Genomic DNA, 18,941 nt, shown 5'->3' with positions numbered 1-18,941 from the left:
GGGAGGGACTCGGAGTTGAACCGCTCCTCCTTCGCGTCGAAAGGAGCCAGTTGAGGTGGTTCGGGCACCTCGTTAGGATGCCACCTGGGCGCCTCCCTAGGGAGGTGTTCCAGGCACGTCCAGCTGGGAAGAGACCAAGGGGTAGACCTAGAACCAGATGGAGGGATTATATCTCTTCGCTGGCCTGGGAGCGCCTTGGGATCCCCCAGTCAGAGCTGGTTGATGTGGCCAGGGAAAAGAAAGTTTGGGGCTCTCTGCTGGAACTGTTACCTCCGCGACCCGACCACGGATAAGCGGGAGAAGATGGATGGATGGATGGATGATTATATTCAAAGGAAAATTAATACTTGGTCCCCTGAATCTGGAATAATATACAATTTACAGCAAAGCCTAAAAATGTCAGGAACTTTCCTTCTGCTTTGGTCTGGCTTTACTCTTCACTGATTTGTTACTGACACTTTAAACTTAGTGTCTATGGAAATCAGAAGGAGGGGTTCATTATCATATTAAAAACCGCGCGTATTACGCGCGTTAAACGCTTGGTTTTCGCGCGTAATACGCACGTTTTTCGCGTGTAATACACGCGTTTCTAGACACGTCAAGAACGCGCGTTTTTCGAGCGAATGGTTGCACTTTAGGCTTTCCATACTTTAGGCTTTCCATACCCGTCAGACTCTGGTCGCGGAGCCCTCGGTAAACAAACAAAAGGAGACTCAGGGGACAGCATCGTAACTTTCATGACATAAAACCACAAGCCCAAAGGCAGGAGAAATAGCCACTTCCCTTAATTTGGAGTTTGTTTGAGCATCGAATCACGATGGTTAGAGGAGGGTCTGGTCTAGCCGACAGGAAAAGGAACTGCAGGGGTCCATTCTTGGCGAGGAGCAGTCCAGGATCCGGTCCGGTCCGATCTGCGGCGAAGTGAGGAGGAGCAGGAAGGATCAGGTCCGGTCCGATCTGCGGTGAGGTGAGGAGGATCAGGAGGGATCCGATCCGAGGTGAGGCAGTAACTGTCAAGAGAAGAAAAGCTGTCGTCTACTTCTTCTTCTTCTCTTGCTTTTGGCGGATTGCAAACAACTTAAAAGGTGCATACCGCCACCTACTGTACATGAGTATGCATCATCACATCATTCCAACTCATTAACCTATGTTCTAATCAAAATAAAATAAAAATAAATCAATAAAACCATTAAGTAAATAAAACAAAACAAAAAACAAATCAAATCTATGTTCTTTCCTGACCTAATGTGAAATTATTTTTCCTACCCCAGTTTCACTCAAGAATTTAAACATTGCCTTTCTGGTAGCTTTTACTCCCTCTCCTTTTGTTCCCAAAACACCAACCTCCCTCTCTGCCTCTAAAACTTTAGCCTTTAATTGTTCTCTTTCAGCTTTATAGATGTCACAATGTAACAATATATGTTCTACATCTTCTTTTACTGCACAGTTCCCACACTTGTTACTGTCACTTTTCCCCCATGATATACAGTGTACTGTTCAAAGCCGTGTGATTTATTCGGAGTCTAGCCATCATGATTTCCTCCCTTCTGTTTCTTTCTTTATGAATATTAATTGTAATTGTATTTTGTACTTTGTGACAGTCCTTGCCTTTCTGGTCTTTCTCCCACCTTTACTGCCAGATCTCCATCCCTTTCTTCTTAATGACTGCTTTTCCTTCTCCTTTACCAAGTTGAACTGGTAGTGTTATTTGCTTTTGTAGTGCAGTTTTTGCTAATCTATCAGCACACTCGTTCCCTTGCCCTCATGTGCAGGCACCCAGCAGAACTAAAGATCCATGCCGCTTCTGTGCAGTCTTAACAGGCTATGATTCAGTTCTATGAGAATGTCTTCTCGAGTAGTTGTTGTTGATTGTATGCTTTGTAATATGGACAATGAATCTGTACATATAACCACCCTATCTGGTCTGACCTCTTCAACCCACTGCAATCCTATTATTACAGCAAGCATTTCTGCTGTATACACTGATAATTGATCAGATGTTCTTTTTAAAATAGATATTTTAAAGTCTGGGATGTATATGCCAACTCCAACACGCTCTTCCTTGTTCTCAGAGCCATCTGTATAAATTTGTAGGTAATTGTAGTACTTTTCGTTCAGATACATACTTGTTTTAATTCCCACTTCATTTATTTGCCACTCTTTTTTCCTTTCTACATTACTCATATCTATTTTAGCTTCTGGGAACAGCCATGGGGGAACACTGCTAAATGGGGTTGCTTTGGCAAACGTGATATTCTCCACTCCATATGCCCTCGTTCTTTCCTTACTCGTCCAGCCAAACCCACGTCCCTGGAATTGTGCATATTCCCAGCAATCCTGTAATATTCTGTTTGGAATATTTCCTTCTCCACTACTTTGTAGTCTGACCCCGTATGACAGAGCAAGTTTCTCTCTTCTGATCTCCAGAGGTGTCTCTCCTGCTTCTATCAGAACTGCATTAATAGGGGATGACTTTATTGCTCCAATACACAGCCGCAATGCTTTATATTGTATTCTATCAATTTTTAAAAGCGATGTTTTTGCTGCTGCTCCATATACTATACAACCATAGTCTATTGTGGAGCTCATAATTGATCTGTAAATGTCTATTAATGCTCGTTTATCTATCCCAGTTGCATCCAGCTACAGCTCGCAATAAATTTAATACTTTTTTGCATTTTGTTTCCACTTGATTAATATGCATTTTCCATGTGTATTTGCTATCAAACCACAGTCCTAGGTATTTGAACTCATTCACCTTTGTCATTGGACGCTCATATAGTGTTAGCTGTTGGCCATCAATCTTGCGTTTGTTTGTAAATACCATGTAGCATGACTTGCTTTCTGACATTTGGAATCCCCAGTTATATGACCACCTCTCCACTTTTGTAATCGCTCTAGCTATATTCTCCATTACGTATGGGGCATTTCTTCCCCTCATCCAAATAGCCCCATTATCTGCGTACAGAGCCGATTGTATGCATGTGTCTAAGCATGTAAATATATCATTAATCATGATGTTAAATAATATTGGACTGACTGCACTCCCTTGGGGAATACCATTTTCTATTTCAAAATAGTTGGAAATATCTGCTCCAACCTTTACTCTAAATGTCCTGTCTGTTAAAAAGGCCCTTACCTAATTGTACATTCTCCCTCCAATACCCATTCTACCCAATTTGATCAGTAACCCATCCCTCCACATAGAGTCATACGCCTTTTCAATGTCAAAGTACACTATTGCCATTATCTCTTTCGTTTTCAATGTTTTTTCCACATCATTACTCACTCTTACTAGCGCATCTATTGTGGAACGCCCTTTACGAAATCCGCTCTGAAAACTACTCAGCAGCCCTTTCTGTTCCAGTACATGTGAGAGCCTACAGACAATGATCTTTTCCACCCATTTACATAGGTGTGATGTAAGAGCTATTGGTCTGTAGTTACTAGGGTTAGCTGTATATTTCCCTGGCTTATTGAATGGTAGCACGATTGCTGTTTTCCACACACTTGGCATATCTCTTTCTCTCCAGATTTTATTGAAAAGACTCAACACCATTTTCATAGTTTCCATAGGTAATTGTCTAAACATAGCATAGCATAGCTGGTCTTGTCCTGGGGCTGTATATCCTGTACCTTGTAAGGCTATTTTGAGTTCTGACATTGTAAATTCCAAATCCAGAGCCGACCTATTATCCTGTCTCTTCTCCTTCACGTTTTCATTCTCTGCTAACTGCTGTTTTTGCTGCCTATGAATATCACTGAGATGCTCCCCACTATGTACTGCTGCAAGTGTCCTTCCTAACATATCTGCCTTCTCTTTATCTGTCACTGCCAGCCTCTCCCCATCCACCAAGGCTGGAATTTTAATGGTTTTCCTTTTCCCACTCATCCGCTTAAACATGGACCAGACATCACCTAATTTAACTCCTCTGCCAATGGTAGAACAAAATTCTCTCCATGTTCTCTTTTTTGTATATTTAATTGTCCTTCGAGCAGCTGCCCTTTTCCTTTGAAACTCTATAACATTATTTTGCGTCATGTTTTTCTTTAATTCTCTAAATGCATTATTTCGCTCTTTAATAGCCCTGCTGCATTCCTCATTCCACCATGGCACCACTTTCTTCCTACCCTTGATTGTTGTTTTGGGTATACTGTTCTCTGCTGCATTCAGTATATGTTGCGTTATTTGGCTTGTAATGACCTCTATGCTTCCCTCTGATGTTATCAGGTGTACCGACTCCTCACACCATATCCTACATTTCCCCCAATCAGCTTTAGCAAAGCACCACCTGGTTATTACACCTCCTTCCTGCATATATACATTAGTATTCATTTTAGTAAGCACTGGATGATGGTCACTTCCTACAGTGGAGCTATTCAAAACAAACCATTCGCATGTATGAACCAAACAGTTTGACACTAATGTCAGATCCAGGCATGAGACTTTCCCCCTGTGTACATCTACTCTTGTTCCATGTCCATCATTAAGGCATACTAGTGTTCTTTCCTCCAGCATTTCTTCCACTATATTTCCGTTACTATCTGTATGGTTGCTGCCCCATAGACTGTTGTGTGCATTGAAATCACCACACCAAAATTCCTTCCTATGTTTATTGCCTGCTATTTCTTTAAATATATCAGTGGTTAGATTTGTACATGGGTTGTATAAATAGATTATCCTAATGTTATCTTGTTTCCTAGGGTTGCAAATTTCCACTATACACTCTATATCATCAGGAGATTGCACCTCCCTATATGCCACACCATCTTTGAGAAAGGTGGCACACCCTCCACCATTTTGACTATTAGCTCTATCATGCCTTATACAGCTAAATCCTGGAATGACAAAGTCTAATTGAGGTCATAACCAGGTTTCTTGCACACATATTACCTCAGGGACCACCTCTAGCTCATATATATATTTCTTGAATTCTTGACCATTAGCTATGAGGCTTCTTGCGTTCCACTGTAATATGTGCAGAACCATGATTAAGGATCTAACACTCATCCTGATTTTCATTTTCCCAAGCTCCATTTATAGCTAACATTGCATGTATCTGATCTGCTTTAATATATTTAATGTCTAGGAATTTTCCAGCTGCCTCCACAATGGCTTTGATTCTATCACTTTTCTTTTTTAACTGTAATGCAACATTTACAGTATGGCATATGAATACCACAAAATTCACCTTTTTCACTCCGAGAACATCATCATTCTCTTTACTCTTGGTGGCGCTGTGGGGTTGGATTTGAAGATTACTTTTTGGTGTGTTCCTGCCATTTTGTATTGTAATGCTCTGCTCCATTCCACTAGGGGTCTTATTGATTGTTATTGTTCCCCTTACTTTCTTTATTGCTTCTGCGTATGAAACTTTGTTTGTAATCTTAACCCTCTGCACCTCTCTGGCCTCTCTCTGCACTTCACATCCTCCAAACGCAGCACTGTGATTTCCTCCGCAGTTACAACATTTAACCCTTGCATCCTTTTCACATATTCCATACTCATGTTTTCCTCTGCATCTCGCACACCTTAGCTGCCCTTTACACTGCTGCACTGTGTGCCCCATTCGTTGACATGCGTAACACCTGAGAGGTTTGGGAATGTACTCCCTAACAATGAAGTTCAAATATCCCATTTGTACTGCCTTAGGTAATGTTCTCTCAAACTGAATGAGAACTGATAATGTTTCTTTGAATGTGCCATCCCGTTTGCTTTTAAGCCTTGTGACTTCCACTACTTTTCCTCCTTTTAATTCACTTTTAATATCTTCCACTGACATGTCCAATGGTACTCCTGAAATTACTCCTCTCAGTTTTGCCATTGCTCCTGGTACATGCGCCTTCGTTTTCTCCCCATTCAGTGAGTTCATTCCCAGAATCTTTTCCTGCTGCTGTTTGTTATTGGCATGTATCAAAACCCGCTTGTTGTTCATGAATTTAGCAAATTTAATTTTTCCAATCTCTTTTTCAATTGCTTTGGTAAGTTTAATCGGGTGGTAATGCCCACCATCCTGATTGAATTATATTACAACTTTCCACTCGTGTTCTAGTTCTTTATCCAACATTGCTTGGCTGACACTTTGACTGATTTTAGATTTGTTGCTTTGATTAGCCTTGTCTGCTTCACCCGACCAATCCGACCAACTTCTAGCTCTTACTGAACTATCTCTTTCTTTCAAAGATCTTTTCTTCCTCGCAGCTATGGATATCATCCAGTCCATATTGTCTCTTTGGCTACCATCTGAGCTGGTTGACATGATGAAACACTCGATGTACAGTTTATGCAAATCCGCCCAAAAATAACAGTCCAATGCTACCGTTTCTGTATGTATCCGAGTTTTCCGATTCTCTCTGAGCTTTCTGTCACGCGTCTCCGACCTTCGTTCCACTTCCGGCTTCCTCCGGTCCCGGTCCGCACACTGAAGTTGAACACTGTGAGCAAGCTGTCGTCTAGCAGGTAGTCGGCGTATTTATGGGGGAGTGGATTTGGCAACTGGCGAATGAGATCGCTGATTTTCACTGGGTGCCGATGTGTCAATCGGCAGTGTCTGTGTCTTTGTTGTGACAGTTCGTTGAGGAAGTTAAACGAGCATGTAAATAAAAATAGTTCATCGCTATATAGCGCACAACATTAAAATCACAACACTATAACATGCAACAATTATATAAAGGGTTTAAACCATCCGTCCCACTGTCTAACAAAATTACTTTATTCACTATGTGACACATACATTTACACTTGTATAAGATATCCACGTACCTGTGAACCAAATTTGAAGTCACAGAAAGAAAAACAAAGTTTTGTAGCTTGTAGAAAAAAAACGAACTTGGCGATGAAATGTTCACTTGCAGAAAAAAATATATTTTTTAAATATATTTTCCATTACAACTGCAACTTGGTTATTACAACCTCTCAAATCAGTCATTACAACTTCACGAATCTGCTCTGTGGCAGTATAAATCGACGAATCTGCGGCCTTGACTTTTGCTGCACTTCTTGCGATGAATGTGTCGCAAAAGTAATTTTCACCTGTAGATGTGGGGGGAGGAAGGCGGGTTGGAGCGAAGGGGCGGAGCTATCAGAACGATGAGGCGCAAGCTCGGGTCAGTCACATAGCTATAGAGTGGCGAAGTCCCTCCCCTTCCGGTGGACCTCCATGGGACCTTATTTCGAAAAAATTATGTATTGAAGTCAATGGAGGGAGAAAAATTATCTTTCGATCCCGTTTGAATTGTGCCACGAATTAGACATATGATGTTTGTCAATTTAAAAGATAATTTTGCAAGTCAAAAAAAAAAAAATGTGTCGTAAAACTGTGAAGTAACACATTTGTTTGTGTGAAACGCTCAATGAACTACATCTCTGGTCTCGCAGGACAACACACATCACCAAGATGGCCGTCACTACTGTCTTGTCAACAAAACGATTACCTACCCTCAATATCACCACAATGAAACACGTCCAGAAGAATGTCATGCAAAACTGCCTGCCTGCTTTCCTTTGATTTTCTCTGAACTGCCTGGTCTTTTTAATATTTAATGTCAACCATTTGTGCAGATAGCATGAAGTAGAAAAGATTGGCGATCGCCGATGCTAGCGTTAGCATTTCTCCCCCGGGCTTAAATTGTGTATTATAGAATGATCACACCGGTGACAGTACTCTTTAAAGGGTTCACGAAATATGACTACTACTCTTACTGTTTAACATTTTGGGTTACTGAACGTTACTTCATATTAAGGCTAATAAAAATGACAATGATGTAATGCTAACTAACGTGCTAGCTACAAGCTAGGTAGCTAACTTGATCCAGCCACTCCTGGTCCTTTCATCAGATGGGATGCGAAAGAACGAGCAAGACCCATTGCTGGTATGATAACAACCTGGTAAGCACACAGGCATCTTGTTAAAGTTATTTTATCTTAGCCAACGCCATATAGATAGATTATATCTATATGGCGCTGATCTTAGCTATCTCTTAGTGGAGGAAAACAATTGTGACATCACTTACGCGACTCTGGGATTAGTAGTCTTTCTAGTTGCGTATTTTTCATAGTCTTATAATTCAATAGTTTTACGACAAACTGTGACTTTTTTGACATGGAAATTATTTTTTAAGATTGACAAACATCATATGTGTAATTCATGGCACAATTCAGACGGGATCGAAAGATAAGTTTTCTCTCTCGATTGACTTCAATACATTATTTTTCCGAAATAAGGTCCCATGGACCGGAAGTAGATGGGCGTGACTTCGCCACTCTATGGAAGCAAACAAGAGACAGAATTATTTGAATTCAGACACCGAATTTATAGCATTGAAAATAATTACTTTGAAAATCATGTATCTGATTTTTTTTGCTCCAAATGTACCTATGTGAGATAAAAATGTAACAATTCAAGTTAAAAAAAATTCAGATCCCAAAAATTCATGTGAAAAAAATTCTAATGCACAATTTCGGTGTTTAAAATTCGACATAAAAAATGTAGATGCAGCACCACCGAGACTACCGAGACAGGATAAGCAATCGAGCCTCAATGCAATCGAACCGACTTCTGGCCTATCAGAGCACGGCTTTGTCAGTCATGTGATCAAAACAATCCGGGAGAAAGATGACAGAGAACAGCGGGGCTCGGGTAAGTAGTCAGTTTGTGCTCTTTATTTTTACAAGCAGCGAGGGCTCGACAGCATTTGTATCTTACATTAGCTAGCTAAATGAGTGAAGTAGCCTGTTGCCTTGCTGTTAGCAAGCTCCGTAGTTATCATTAATTGAAGTGAATCACAACGTTACCGTGTCCTTTTGTGTGTGTGGGGGGTTGACGGTTTGCAAAGTAACGTTACGATCACTTCGGTTAGATAAGTCAAGTAGAACATGCTACACTATACAAATACTCTCTTACAAAAGCCCTGCATTTAAACATGTTAATGTTACTTTAGTAAAAGTATGCTAGTATAATTAGGAAAGTGTTGTTAAAGTATTTAACCTGTTAAACCCGAGCCTGTTTTTCAGGTTTCAGGCTCGAAAATGACATTCCCAGAAAAAATGACCATATCTTCCCTTCTAAAAGGGTTAAATTAATCATCTTTTTTCTCAAAGTAATGATAAACCTGTCAGTTGGATGTAGAAAAGTCAGATTCAATATAGATGTTTTTTATTTTAAAGAAAATTCAGATTGAACATGGTAAAAAACTGTAAATTATAGTGTGCGTCCAAAAGATATTTTATACTTATAGTGAAAACTAACCTTGGATGATGGCTTAGTAGACTAAAAACTTTAGAAATCCAAAGTATAACATATAATAAGTATCCTGTATCAAGATTGATGCAAAATAAGTGATATTTGACCTTTTTAGACAGATTTAGCAAAAATACTTCTTCTGGGGCCATTTGGGTGGATTTTTCATATCTCTGGCTCCCCCTGCTGGATTTTGACATGTCACATCTCTTTCTAACCGTCAGAGCCAATGAAATCGAGGGGAACTCCCACATAGTCCTTATTTGGTCATGTGTGTGTGTTAGGCTGCTGCATTGCCAAGACCGGAAGCAGCAGCCACTCTGGTGGCTACAATTAGCAGCTAACTTTTGTTCTGCGATTTTTACATAAAAATGGAATTATGGATTATAAATAATTCAAATTATTGCCAATAAACGTTATCAACCTATGGATTAACCGATTCAGCTGCGTTTTTTCTCGTTTTAATGCCATTGAACACGTCTTTTGATCAGATTAACAGCTACGGTGAGACGATCTCCCTAGAAGCTACGTAAAGGTACGTGTTGTGACGTCTGTCTTTGCTTCCCCTGTCGCAAATTCAGATCACTCAGTGATGATACTATATACCTAAATAATCTGTGGAACCTCAGCTTTAATCGGATATCTTGTATGTGCAGCTACGATAAGTAATAAGGGTACTTTTATCTTGAGTTCTGTGCCAATGTCCATTAGCATTTTTCGCTAAGGGGTCATTTAGATGCTTCTTATGAGACTTGTGTTTTGTTTTGGTAAGAATGGTTTCTATCGTCAGTTAGCTGAGATTCTTTCCGTTAATCTGGTATAACACATTAATAGGTTCTTAAATATTAAGATCCCCTGAGACACAGTATCCTGAAAAAAAGCCCGGCTTAACAGGTTTTAAAGTAGACACAAGTTATACTATTATATTATATCATTTTTTTTATTGTTATTACCGATGCACGAGTTGACTTAACTGTTGTAGTTGGAGCTCATTTTGAACAATGAGCTAACTAATGATTACCTTCATAATGGTTTAATGTGCTGACTATTTTCTACATTAATAGATGAAGGTCTGGTTTGTTCAAACTCTCAAAACAGTAGGACATGCTGTCATAATTACCCAGAGTCCGGAGTGACACCTTTACAATGTTAAAGCTGTTAGATAAATGTAGTGATGTAAAAACTAAAATATTCAAGATAGTGTAGTGGAAAACAGAGAATGTTTTAAAAACATGTTACTAAAACTAAATCTCTTGTTTTGGACTGACAGTAATGATTCAAGAAATAGTAGATATATAAATACACACACATCAATCTGTGTGCATTTGTTGTGGATGGAAAACAACAAATGGTGCTCTTACCTGTGATGCCTCCTCCAAACATTATAACCAGACTGTATCATTCAAACTATAAGTAACAGTTCTAGCTACTTGACTTTAGACCAACAATTAAAAAGACAAAATCAACACAATTTATTGAAAGACCAATCTTTATTTTACGGTGCCTCTCCTTTTGTTTGTATTATTAAACCTTCAGATGTGAGATATTAGTAATACAATCAATCTAAAAAACTGAGCAACTCAACAGTTAACTTTATATGTCTTATTGTCCAAAGCATCTATTACACTATTTTTTCCCTCTCATATTCACAGGATGGATGATTAGAGACTTTGGGGGAAACCTCAGCTTTATGAACGTCCTGTCTGTTGGTTTGGCCAGAGAGGGCTGAGGGTCTTTCCCTGCGAGGAGGACTAGGCCTGAGGGAGGAGGACCAGGCCTGAGGGAGGAGGACCAGGCCTGAGGGAGGAGGACCTGCACCAGCTGCACCTACAGAACTTAGTCCATGCTGGGCAGCTCTGTTACCACCTGCGCAGGCCTGTCACTTTATTTGACAAAATGTGTTTGCTTAACCTCTTAAGCCCTGAGCCTGTTTTTCAGGTTTCAGGCTCGAAAATGCCACTAAGACCGCAAAGACTATATCTTCACTTCTAAAAGGGTTAAATTAATAATATTTTCTCTCAAAGCAAGGTTACATCTGTGTCCGTTATTCTTACTGAAAATGTTGAATTACACATTCACATCTGACTGAAGATTGGCACCATTTATTTGTGACGTTGCAAACTCTGCGGTACAAGGCTCAAGTGTTGTGAAGCTCATAAAGTGAGGCAAATGCATTTGATCAGCTGACTTTTTTTTTGCCAAACTTTATAGGCCTGACAATAATCACACTGGTTACAACGTGTGCAACTGGTGCAACGTAAAACACAAAACAACACAAAATTAAGTTCCTGTTAGACTACAAAACTAGTCAGTGTGCAGGCCTTTGTGTTACAATATAAGTGTCTCTTAATGAATGTCCTGTACTGCTCTTAAATCTCATCACATCAGCTTTTCCTTTCCCTCTTGGATGTTCTTCTGGACCCTCAGAGAAAGAGAACATGGTGAAGCAGTCCTGTTTCTCAGGCATGTCCTTTCCTAACAGAAATATCAAAAAACATATTATTGCAGAGCAAGTGTGTTATTTAAGAAAGAGGTGTGTTTGTTTGTTCAGGGGCTATAAATATATGATTTTTTTATTTGAATGTGTTTTTTAAATCCAACAGTGTACTACAAAAATAATCAGGTTATGAATGAACCGTTCTAAATGCATCAACATTCAAATAAATGTATTATTATAATAATATTTAACTGTTATCAAAACTTAGTGCAACTGTAGAAGCTTGCTCTGTTCGGTTGTCTCACTGAAAGAATAAGTATTGTTATACTTAAGAAATTGCTGGATATCACAGTCCTTATACTGTATCAGTTTGATTGATTATTATTGTGTAGGTCCTTTTTATTTTACTGTTACTTTGGATGAGTTTCTCATGAGCCAATCAAATTAATTAGTTTTCATATGCCATATTCATATGTATCACACACGTAAGGGTAAGACACAAGCCTATTTAACAAATGCAATGCAATGGATAAGCTTAATTTTCACTGAAGTCACAGATAACGTCATATCTAATATTTAAACAAATCATTTCCTTGTCACTAAAGCATTGACTACGCTATTCATCGTCCTTAAATGCAGGCATTAAGTTACATGTTCCGTTCTACAGCCACAATAATGGATAATAATTCCACAATAATTCCCCGGAAGGCAGCAGGCCCCGACAGTATACCAGGACGGGTGCTCAGGGACTGTGCGGACCAGCTGGCCCATGTCCTCACACCTCATTCACACCAACGGTGTTTCAGGGCCGGTTCGGAGCTGGAGCTTGAAAAGCACCGGGTTTTCCTGTTCACACCGCAGTGGAGCAGCCTCTTAGCTCCGGAATCCGGTTCGTTTCAACCACCAAATAATTGTCCGGCCAGAGCAAAAGCACCACATACGTCATGCTTATGTCTAGGCGGGGGCAGGGGCAGGGGCGGGATCAACTCCTGAACAATAACAAAAAGCCCACGTTTTATCCAGTTTGTACACAATGATGAAGAAACTTAACAAGCAGCAGCGGTCCACTGAAGAGACCAGCTACCTACTGGGAATCTGGTCTTCTGAAGAGGTACAGAGGAAGCTGGAGCACAATCGTTCATTGTTGTTGTTGTTGTCGGTGTCAGCTGTGAGGGTTTTCCGCGCGCTTTGGCTTTATGAAGCAGGCACGCAAACGGTTACGTCATGACGCAAACGATGATGCAATGACGCAGCACCAGTCGGACTCTGGGCAGTGTGAAAAGAGCCGGAGCTAAACCGAAGAACCGGTTCTGAATCTGAAAAGCTCTAGCACGGAGCTTGAACCGGAGTTTCGTTGGTGTGAATGAGGTAATAGACATCTTCAACACCTCGCTGGACCAGGCCATTATTCCATCATGTTTTAAGACAGCAGCCATTGTACCTGTGCCAAATAAATCCTCAGTGACCTGCCTGAATGATTACCGGCCTGTGGCACTCAACCCCATCATGATGAAGTGTTTTGAGAGGCTGGTTGTAGCTCCCTCCAGTAAATGACATGAAGCTGAGGTCTTGATTAAATACAGGGTTTATTCTTGTGGGACCTATTCCAACCTGGGAGAACTGGGTTGTAAGACAACAAATATATAAAAGGTAAACAATAAATAAATATGGAATATATACATGTCATGATTGTTAATGCCGCTAAATAAAACAATAAACGGCACACATATCCCACACATAGGGTTGCCAACTGTCCCGTAAAATACGGGATTGTCCCGTTTTTGGAAACGTAAGTACCTGTCCCGTAATGAACTGATACGGGACGCACCTTGTCCCGTATTTTGGGGTGGTGGAAGAATGACCGCTCGTTATGGTGATTCTCAGTCATTCGCTCTCTTGAGGACTGCGTGCGCACCTCTTAGAGCCACACACACACAAGCAGGGGGGGCTATCTTGAGCTGTGGGAGCAGCAGCATGCACGCTCAGCTCATTGGTCAATACTCATAGTCATGCAGCAGAGGAGCCAATCACTATAACGTATCGTATCTTAGCAACCGTTTCACCTCCATGCTGCTCGTCCTGCCCAACATGGAAGATGCTGCCGACGACAAGCACAAACAAAACTACCTCCTCAGAGTCCGAAAGTGATGCAAAAAACAACTTTTCTCCTCCTCCTCCGCCGAAGAAAAAGACGAAAAGAAAGAGTTACTACAGAACTGAGTGGGAAAAAGAATACGTGTGGCTAGAAAGCGTAAGGGACGATGTGCACAAGGCAAATTGTACTGTCTGCCGCCGACAATTTTCAGTTAGTCACGGAGGACTAACTGACGTTAAACAACATGCTGCAGGTGAAAACCACATGAAAACAGAGAAGCAAAGGAGAAGCCAGGGAGCCTTGACACAGTTCCTCGTTCGTCCAGCAACTCCAGAGGCTAACTTGGTATGTCAAATAAGGATGTTAATTTTGTATATGAATTTAAATTAAACCTACATTTACAAACATTTTGTTTGGTCAATTTCATACTGCTAAATGTTCAATGTAATTAAGTACCCCAACACTGATACACTGTGATATTTTTTAAACAATATATGATCAACTTAATCATATAATGATGCAAGTAGATGTAATGACTAATATTTATTCATAATCAGAGGTGGTAGAGTAGCCAAAAGTGTACTCAAGTAAGAGTATTGTTGTTTTAAAACAATATTACTCAAGTAAAAGTAAGAAGTATTTTTCATTAAAACTACTATTCACCTCCGGAGACCCAGAAATTAATTGTGTCCACTATAGAGGACACCAAGGGAAAGGAAGGACTGAAGGATGGAGGGAGGAGTGAAGGGAGGTCAGAAGGAGCTAGGGAAAGAAGGAAGGAAGGAGGAAAGATTGAAGGAAGGAAATAAGCAAGTAAGGTAGGAAGGAAGGAGTGGAAGATGGAAAGAAGTAAGGAGGGAAAGAAGGAAAGAGGGGGAAGGATGGAAGTAAAGAAGGAATGAATGAAGTACAGATTTAAGAAAGGAAAGAAGCAAGGAGGGAGGGAAGGAATATATATATATATATATATATATATATATATATATATATATATTGTATTCAAGAGGTGGGTAGAGCAGCCAACCGTATTCTTATTTTAGAACAATATTACTTAAGTAAAAGTAAAAAGTATTTTTCATTAAAACTACTCTTCAAAGTACAATTTATCCAAAAAGCTACTCAAGTAAATGTAACTCATTACTACCCACCTCTGTTCATAATAAAAAATAATGCATACTATATACAACCTATACACACTCAAACAGCTAGTATATACATGTGTAATACATATCAGGTAGTATTTGATATTATATATAATATTATATTACAATGATTATATGTATAGTGATATTTTCTTTTTCTTTTACAGGTAACTGCTGCTGAGGTAGCCCATGTTTATCACACGGTCAAACATAATTTGAGCTATAACTCATCTGATTGTGCATTCAAATTGACCCTGCAAACACTAAGTGATTCCTCAATCGCAAAAAAGATGTCGTGTGGGAAGACAAAAGCTGAGGCAGTGGTCACTGATGTCCTGGCACCAAAGGCAGTTGAAGAGGTACTCAGCCATTTGAAGAGTGAAGTGAAGCCGCTCCAGTTTTCTCTACAAACTGATGCCTCAAATAGAGGCAATCGTAAGATGTTTCCCTTGGCTGTGCAGTTTTTCACTCCAGAGAAGGGCATTGTTAAAAGGCTGATCGACTTTGTTGAAAATGCAGATGAGTCTGCTGCAGGGATAGCCAGTTCAATCCAAAGTTCTCTGGACAAAATGGGTCTAACTTTGGATCATGTGTCTGCATTCAGTGCAGACAATGCAAATGTCAATTATGGCATCCATAACTCTGTCTTCACAAAATTGAAGGAGTCCAACAGCGAGATTCTCCGTGGCAACTGCCATGCACATGTGGTCCATAACACCGTGAAACATGCCTTGGATAAGCTGTCAATTGATGTGGAAAATATTGTCCTGAAGGTGTACGGTCACTTTTCCATCTCTGCCAAAAGGAGAGAGACCCTGAAGGAGTTCTGTGAGTTTCTGGATGTAGAGTTCCATGACATTCTGCGCCATGTGGTGACCAGATGGCTGTCACTCAACCCTGCAATCAGCCGCTTGTTGGAGAACTGGACTGCGCTGAAGTCATATTTCATCAGCCTCGGTGATGAATGTCCAAGGCGGCTGCGAGAGTTGCTGAGGTTGCCTGAAGATGCAGCTGGGGTTGAAGAGGAGGCTGATCTTGCAGAGGTGTATCTCCTCTTCTGCAACAATGTCCTGATGCTTTTTGAAGAGTCGGTCAAAAAACTGGAGAGGGATGCCACCACATCTGCTGACCTATATGCCATCATGGACTCTTTTCTGAGAAAACTAATCAAGAGAAGAGATGATCAGTTCTATGGCTACCTCACCAAACAAAAGCTTCGGCGTCTCATTCCATCTGAAGCTAACCTTGCCAGGGAAGAGTTTACAGCCTTCTTAAACACTGCCATCACTTATCTGCAGAAGTGGTTCACATTCTCTCAGGAAAACTGGCTCTTTTACCTGCAGCCACTCTGTCTGACATCTGGGAACATCTCATATGAAGACATGGAAAAGATCATTGAGAAGCTACACCTAGTTGCCAGGTATGTAACTCACACACTGTACCACTTTGTACTTATTCCCTTTATACTGGCATATTATGCACACCACTTTTGTCTTGTATTAATAAAAAACAAAATTATACATAAATACTTCTCATCATACAAATCATGTCTTATTTAAATGCAAACAAATGCACGGGGCTTTTATGTGTTGTTTTTAATATAACATTTTATCAAATGAATTCAACAAGTGTCTCAGTAGTTTTTAATAATGCTACTGAACTGAATTCCAGTTTCATCTCTATTCGCAGGCTCAACCTCTCCATGGATGAGCTCTTTGATGAGTGTGTTACGGCAAACAGCCTCCTCGATCACCTCACAAAGTCAAAGGATGATTGGGAGCTGAAGGGAACAGCTGAGAGGTGGGTAGCAGTTCTCAGGGGCCGGGCAGCTGACCTTCCAAACATTCTGGCTGTGGTGTCCTTTGTCCTCAGCATCCCTTCCTCTACTGGGTACGTGGAGAGGGTCTTTTCTTTGATGAAAAATAAATGGTCAGATGTGCGGAACAGATGCTCTGTTGAACTAATTAAGAGTGAGCTGATTGTCACTCTCAATTATGAAGAGTCTTGCTCAGAGTTTTACACTGCATCTCTGGTGTATAGACAACTCCTTGCTGCTGCAAAAGGCCAACAAAAATACAAGTGGAAGAAATAGGGTTGTGTGACATCGTCTCTGGTTGTTCCATAGGCAGTTTTGGGGTTTGCCAATAGTATTTTTTTTCTGCTTTAATGTGCACACACACACACACACACACACACACACACACAAACACACACACACACACACACACACACACACACACACACACACACACACACACACACACACACACACAGGTGGTGTGTTTTTCTTTAGTTTACGATTTTGCACTAATCTACTTTTTTCTTTCAAAGAGGCCAAATATGTGGCACTACATCTCAAACACACTGTTTTTTGTTCAGAAGGTGTATATTTATGTCTTTTATTCAGAAGGTGTGTTTTGCACTAATCTATTTTTTCTTTCAAAGAGGCCAAATATGTTTGCACTACATCTCAAACACACAGTTTTTTGTTCAGAAGGTTTATATTTATGTGTTTTGTTCAGAAGGTGTATATTTATGTTTTTGTTCAGAAGGTGTGTTTTGCACTGATTTATTTAGTTATTTAAAGACAACTGTTTTGCACATTTGAAAAAATAAATGATTGAACGATAATCTGTTTCTCATGTCTCATGTCTATAACCTAACTATAACCTCACACTTTGGGTGTTTGACACAAAATTTAGACTGGAATTGAGGGGTTTAACCCAAAAATGGGGGGTTTTGCCGCGCTGCCAAGATGTGTCCCTTATTTGAAACTCTGGGAGTTGGCAACCCTACCCACACAGCATGTGGCACAAGCTAACAATAGCATGTAGCACAAGCTAACAATAGCATGTAGCACAAGCTAGCGCATAGCATACATACATATAACCTGCAGCTCAACCACACACATTTAGACAAACAACCAGCACAAAAAACGTACCTCGTAGGCTGCTAGTCATCTAGAGGAGCTGATATCTTTAACTGCATTTTTCCCTTAGTTTCCTTAGATTTTCTTTACATTCTGCGTTGCTCTGCAGTTGCGACTATCAAGTGCGTTGATTAAACAAACAGGTGTAACACAAAACACCACAGATTAGTTCCTATTAATGTTGCACATAAAAGGTAGGAACCAAAAATACAACGTGGAACCAAATAAACAACAGAGAGTGAAGACAGTTACACTCCCACCAAATCACCTGTGATTTCCATAACATTTTTAGAAAACCGATATACATTAATGTAAAACTAACTATTTCGTTTTAGACCTATTAAGTGCAGAGTGTGAGTGAGAGTAACTGAGTCTTAGTCTGCTTCCAACAACAACACCGTCTTGTGAATAGGCCTTTCGGGGTAGACAGGTTTAGCGAGGCGCTTTCCCTTTCCATCCAGGGTAGAGTCGCTGGTAAGCAGCTTGAGCCTTCTTACTCTTCCATCCCCTCCTGGGTACACTTCCACAACCCTGGCAAGCTTCCATTGGCCACGCGGTATAGTGTTGTCTTGCAGAATGACAACGTCATTTACCTTGACGTTTCTGCGGTCCTTGATCCACTTTGGTCTTTGTTAGAGATGGTACTCCTTATGCTGCTGCAGGCACTTTATTTCTTGAGAGTGTTGCTTCTTGAACCATCTCGATTATGGTCAGCTCTGCTTCTCTCCTTTCCTCTAAGCTTGTGGCTTCACAGGACCTTGGCTTGAGACCTTTAATTTCCTTTGCAAGGCGCTTGAGTCTGGCAAAGGCTTTAACCACTCTTGACCAGTCTGAGAATTTGTGAAGGTGATCTAGTAGCGACTTTACTTCGTTTGCCTGGTATCATGAACCTGGGCCTTCTTGAGCTCTGAGTCACTACTCACGATCTCTCCCACCTTGACTTCTCCACTTGGTAGCTCTTTCTGCCAAAGTAAGTCTGGGCCTGTGAACCAATTTGAGGCTTGAAGTTGCTGTGCTGTGAGACCTTTGGAGGCCTGGTCTGCAGGGTTATCTTCAGAAGCTCTTTCGACAAAGTCAGATTCCAGCACCTCGCTGACAT

The 18,941-nt window shown here is 40.5% G+C and overlaps 1 protein-coding gene across 1 annotated transcript; it reads left to right on the top strand.

Annotated features, from left to right (window-relative positions):
• Nucleotides 1-13,275: 13,275 nt before the first annotated feature.
• On the top strand, nt 13,276-17,277 carry LOC307040769 (uncharacterized protein). The gene is made up of 3 exons (XM_079683892.1): nt 13,276-14,116; nt 15,081-16,333; nt 16,603-17,277. The coding sequence occupies exons 1-3, from the start codon at nt 13,772-13,774 to the stop codon at nt 17,003-17,005; spliced, it is 2,001 nt and encodes a 666-aa protein (XP_079540018.1). The 5' UTR covers nt 13,276-13,771; the 3' UTR covers nt 17,006-17,277.
• The last annotated feature ends 1,664 nt before the right edge of the window (nt 17,278-18,941 follow it).

Source organism: Notothenia rossii, assembly GCF_949606895.1.
Source record: "Notothenia rossii genome assembly, chromosome: 5".
Taxonomy (NCBI): domain Eukaryota; kingdom Metazoa; phylum Chordata; class Actinopteri; order Perciformes; family Nototheniidae; genus Notothenia; species Notothenia rossii.
Note: the sequence above shows the minus strand (reverse complement) of the source record. Positions and strands in the feature narration are given on the sequence as shown.

What these genes read in the sequence shown, in the direction of transcription:
- LOC307040769 (XM_079683892.1), top strand. Translation starts at nt 13,772, where the DNA reads ATGCTGCCGACGACAAGCACAAACAAAACTACCTCCTCAGAGTCCGAA. An exon ending in CAACTCCAGAGGCTAACTTG is followed by an intron (nt 14,117 to 15,080) that starts GTATGTCAAATA and finishes TTTCTTTTACAG; the next exon opens with GTAACTGCTGCTGAGGTAGC. An exon ending in AAGCTACACCTAGTTGCCAG is followed by an intron (nt 16,334 to 16,602) that starts GTATGTAACTCA and finishes CTCTATTCGCAG; the next exon opens with GCTCAACCTCTCCATGGATG.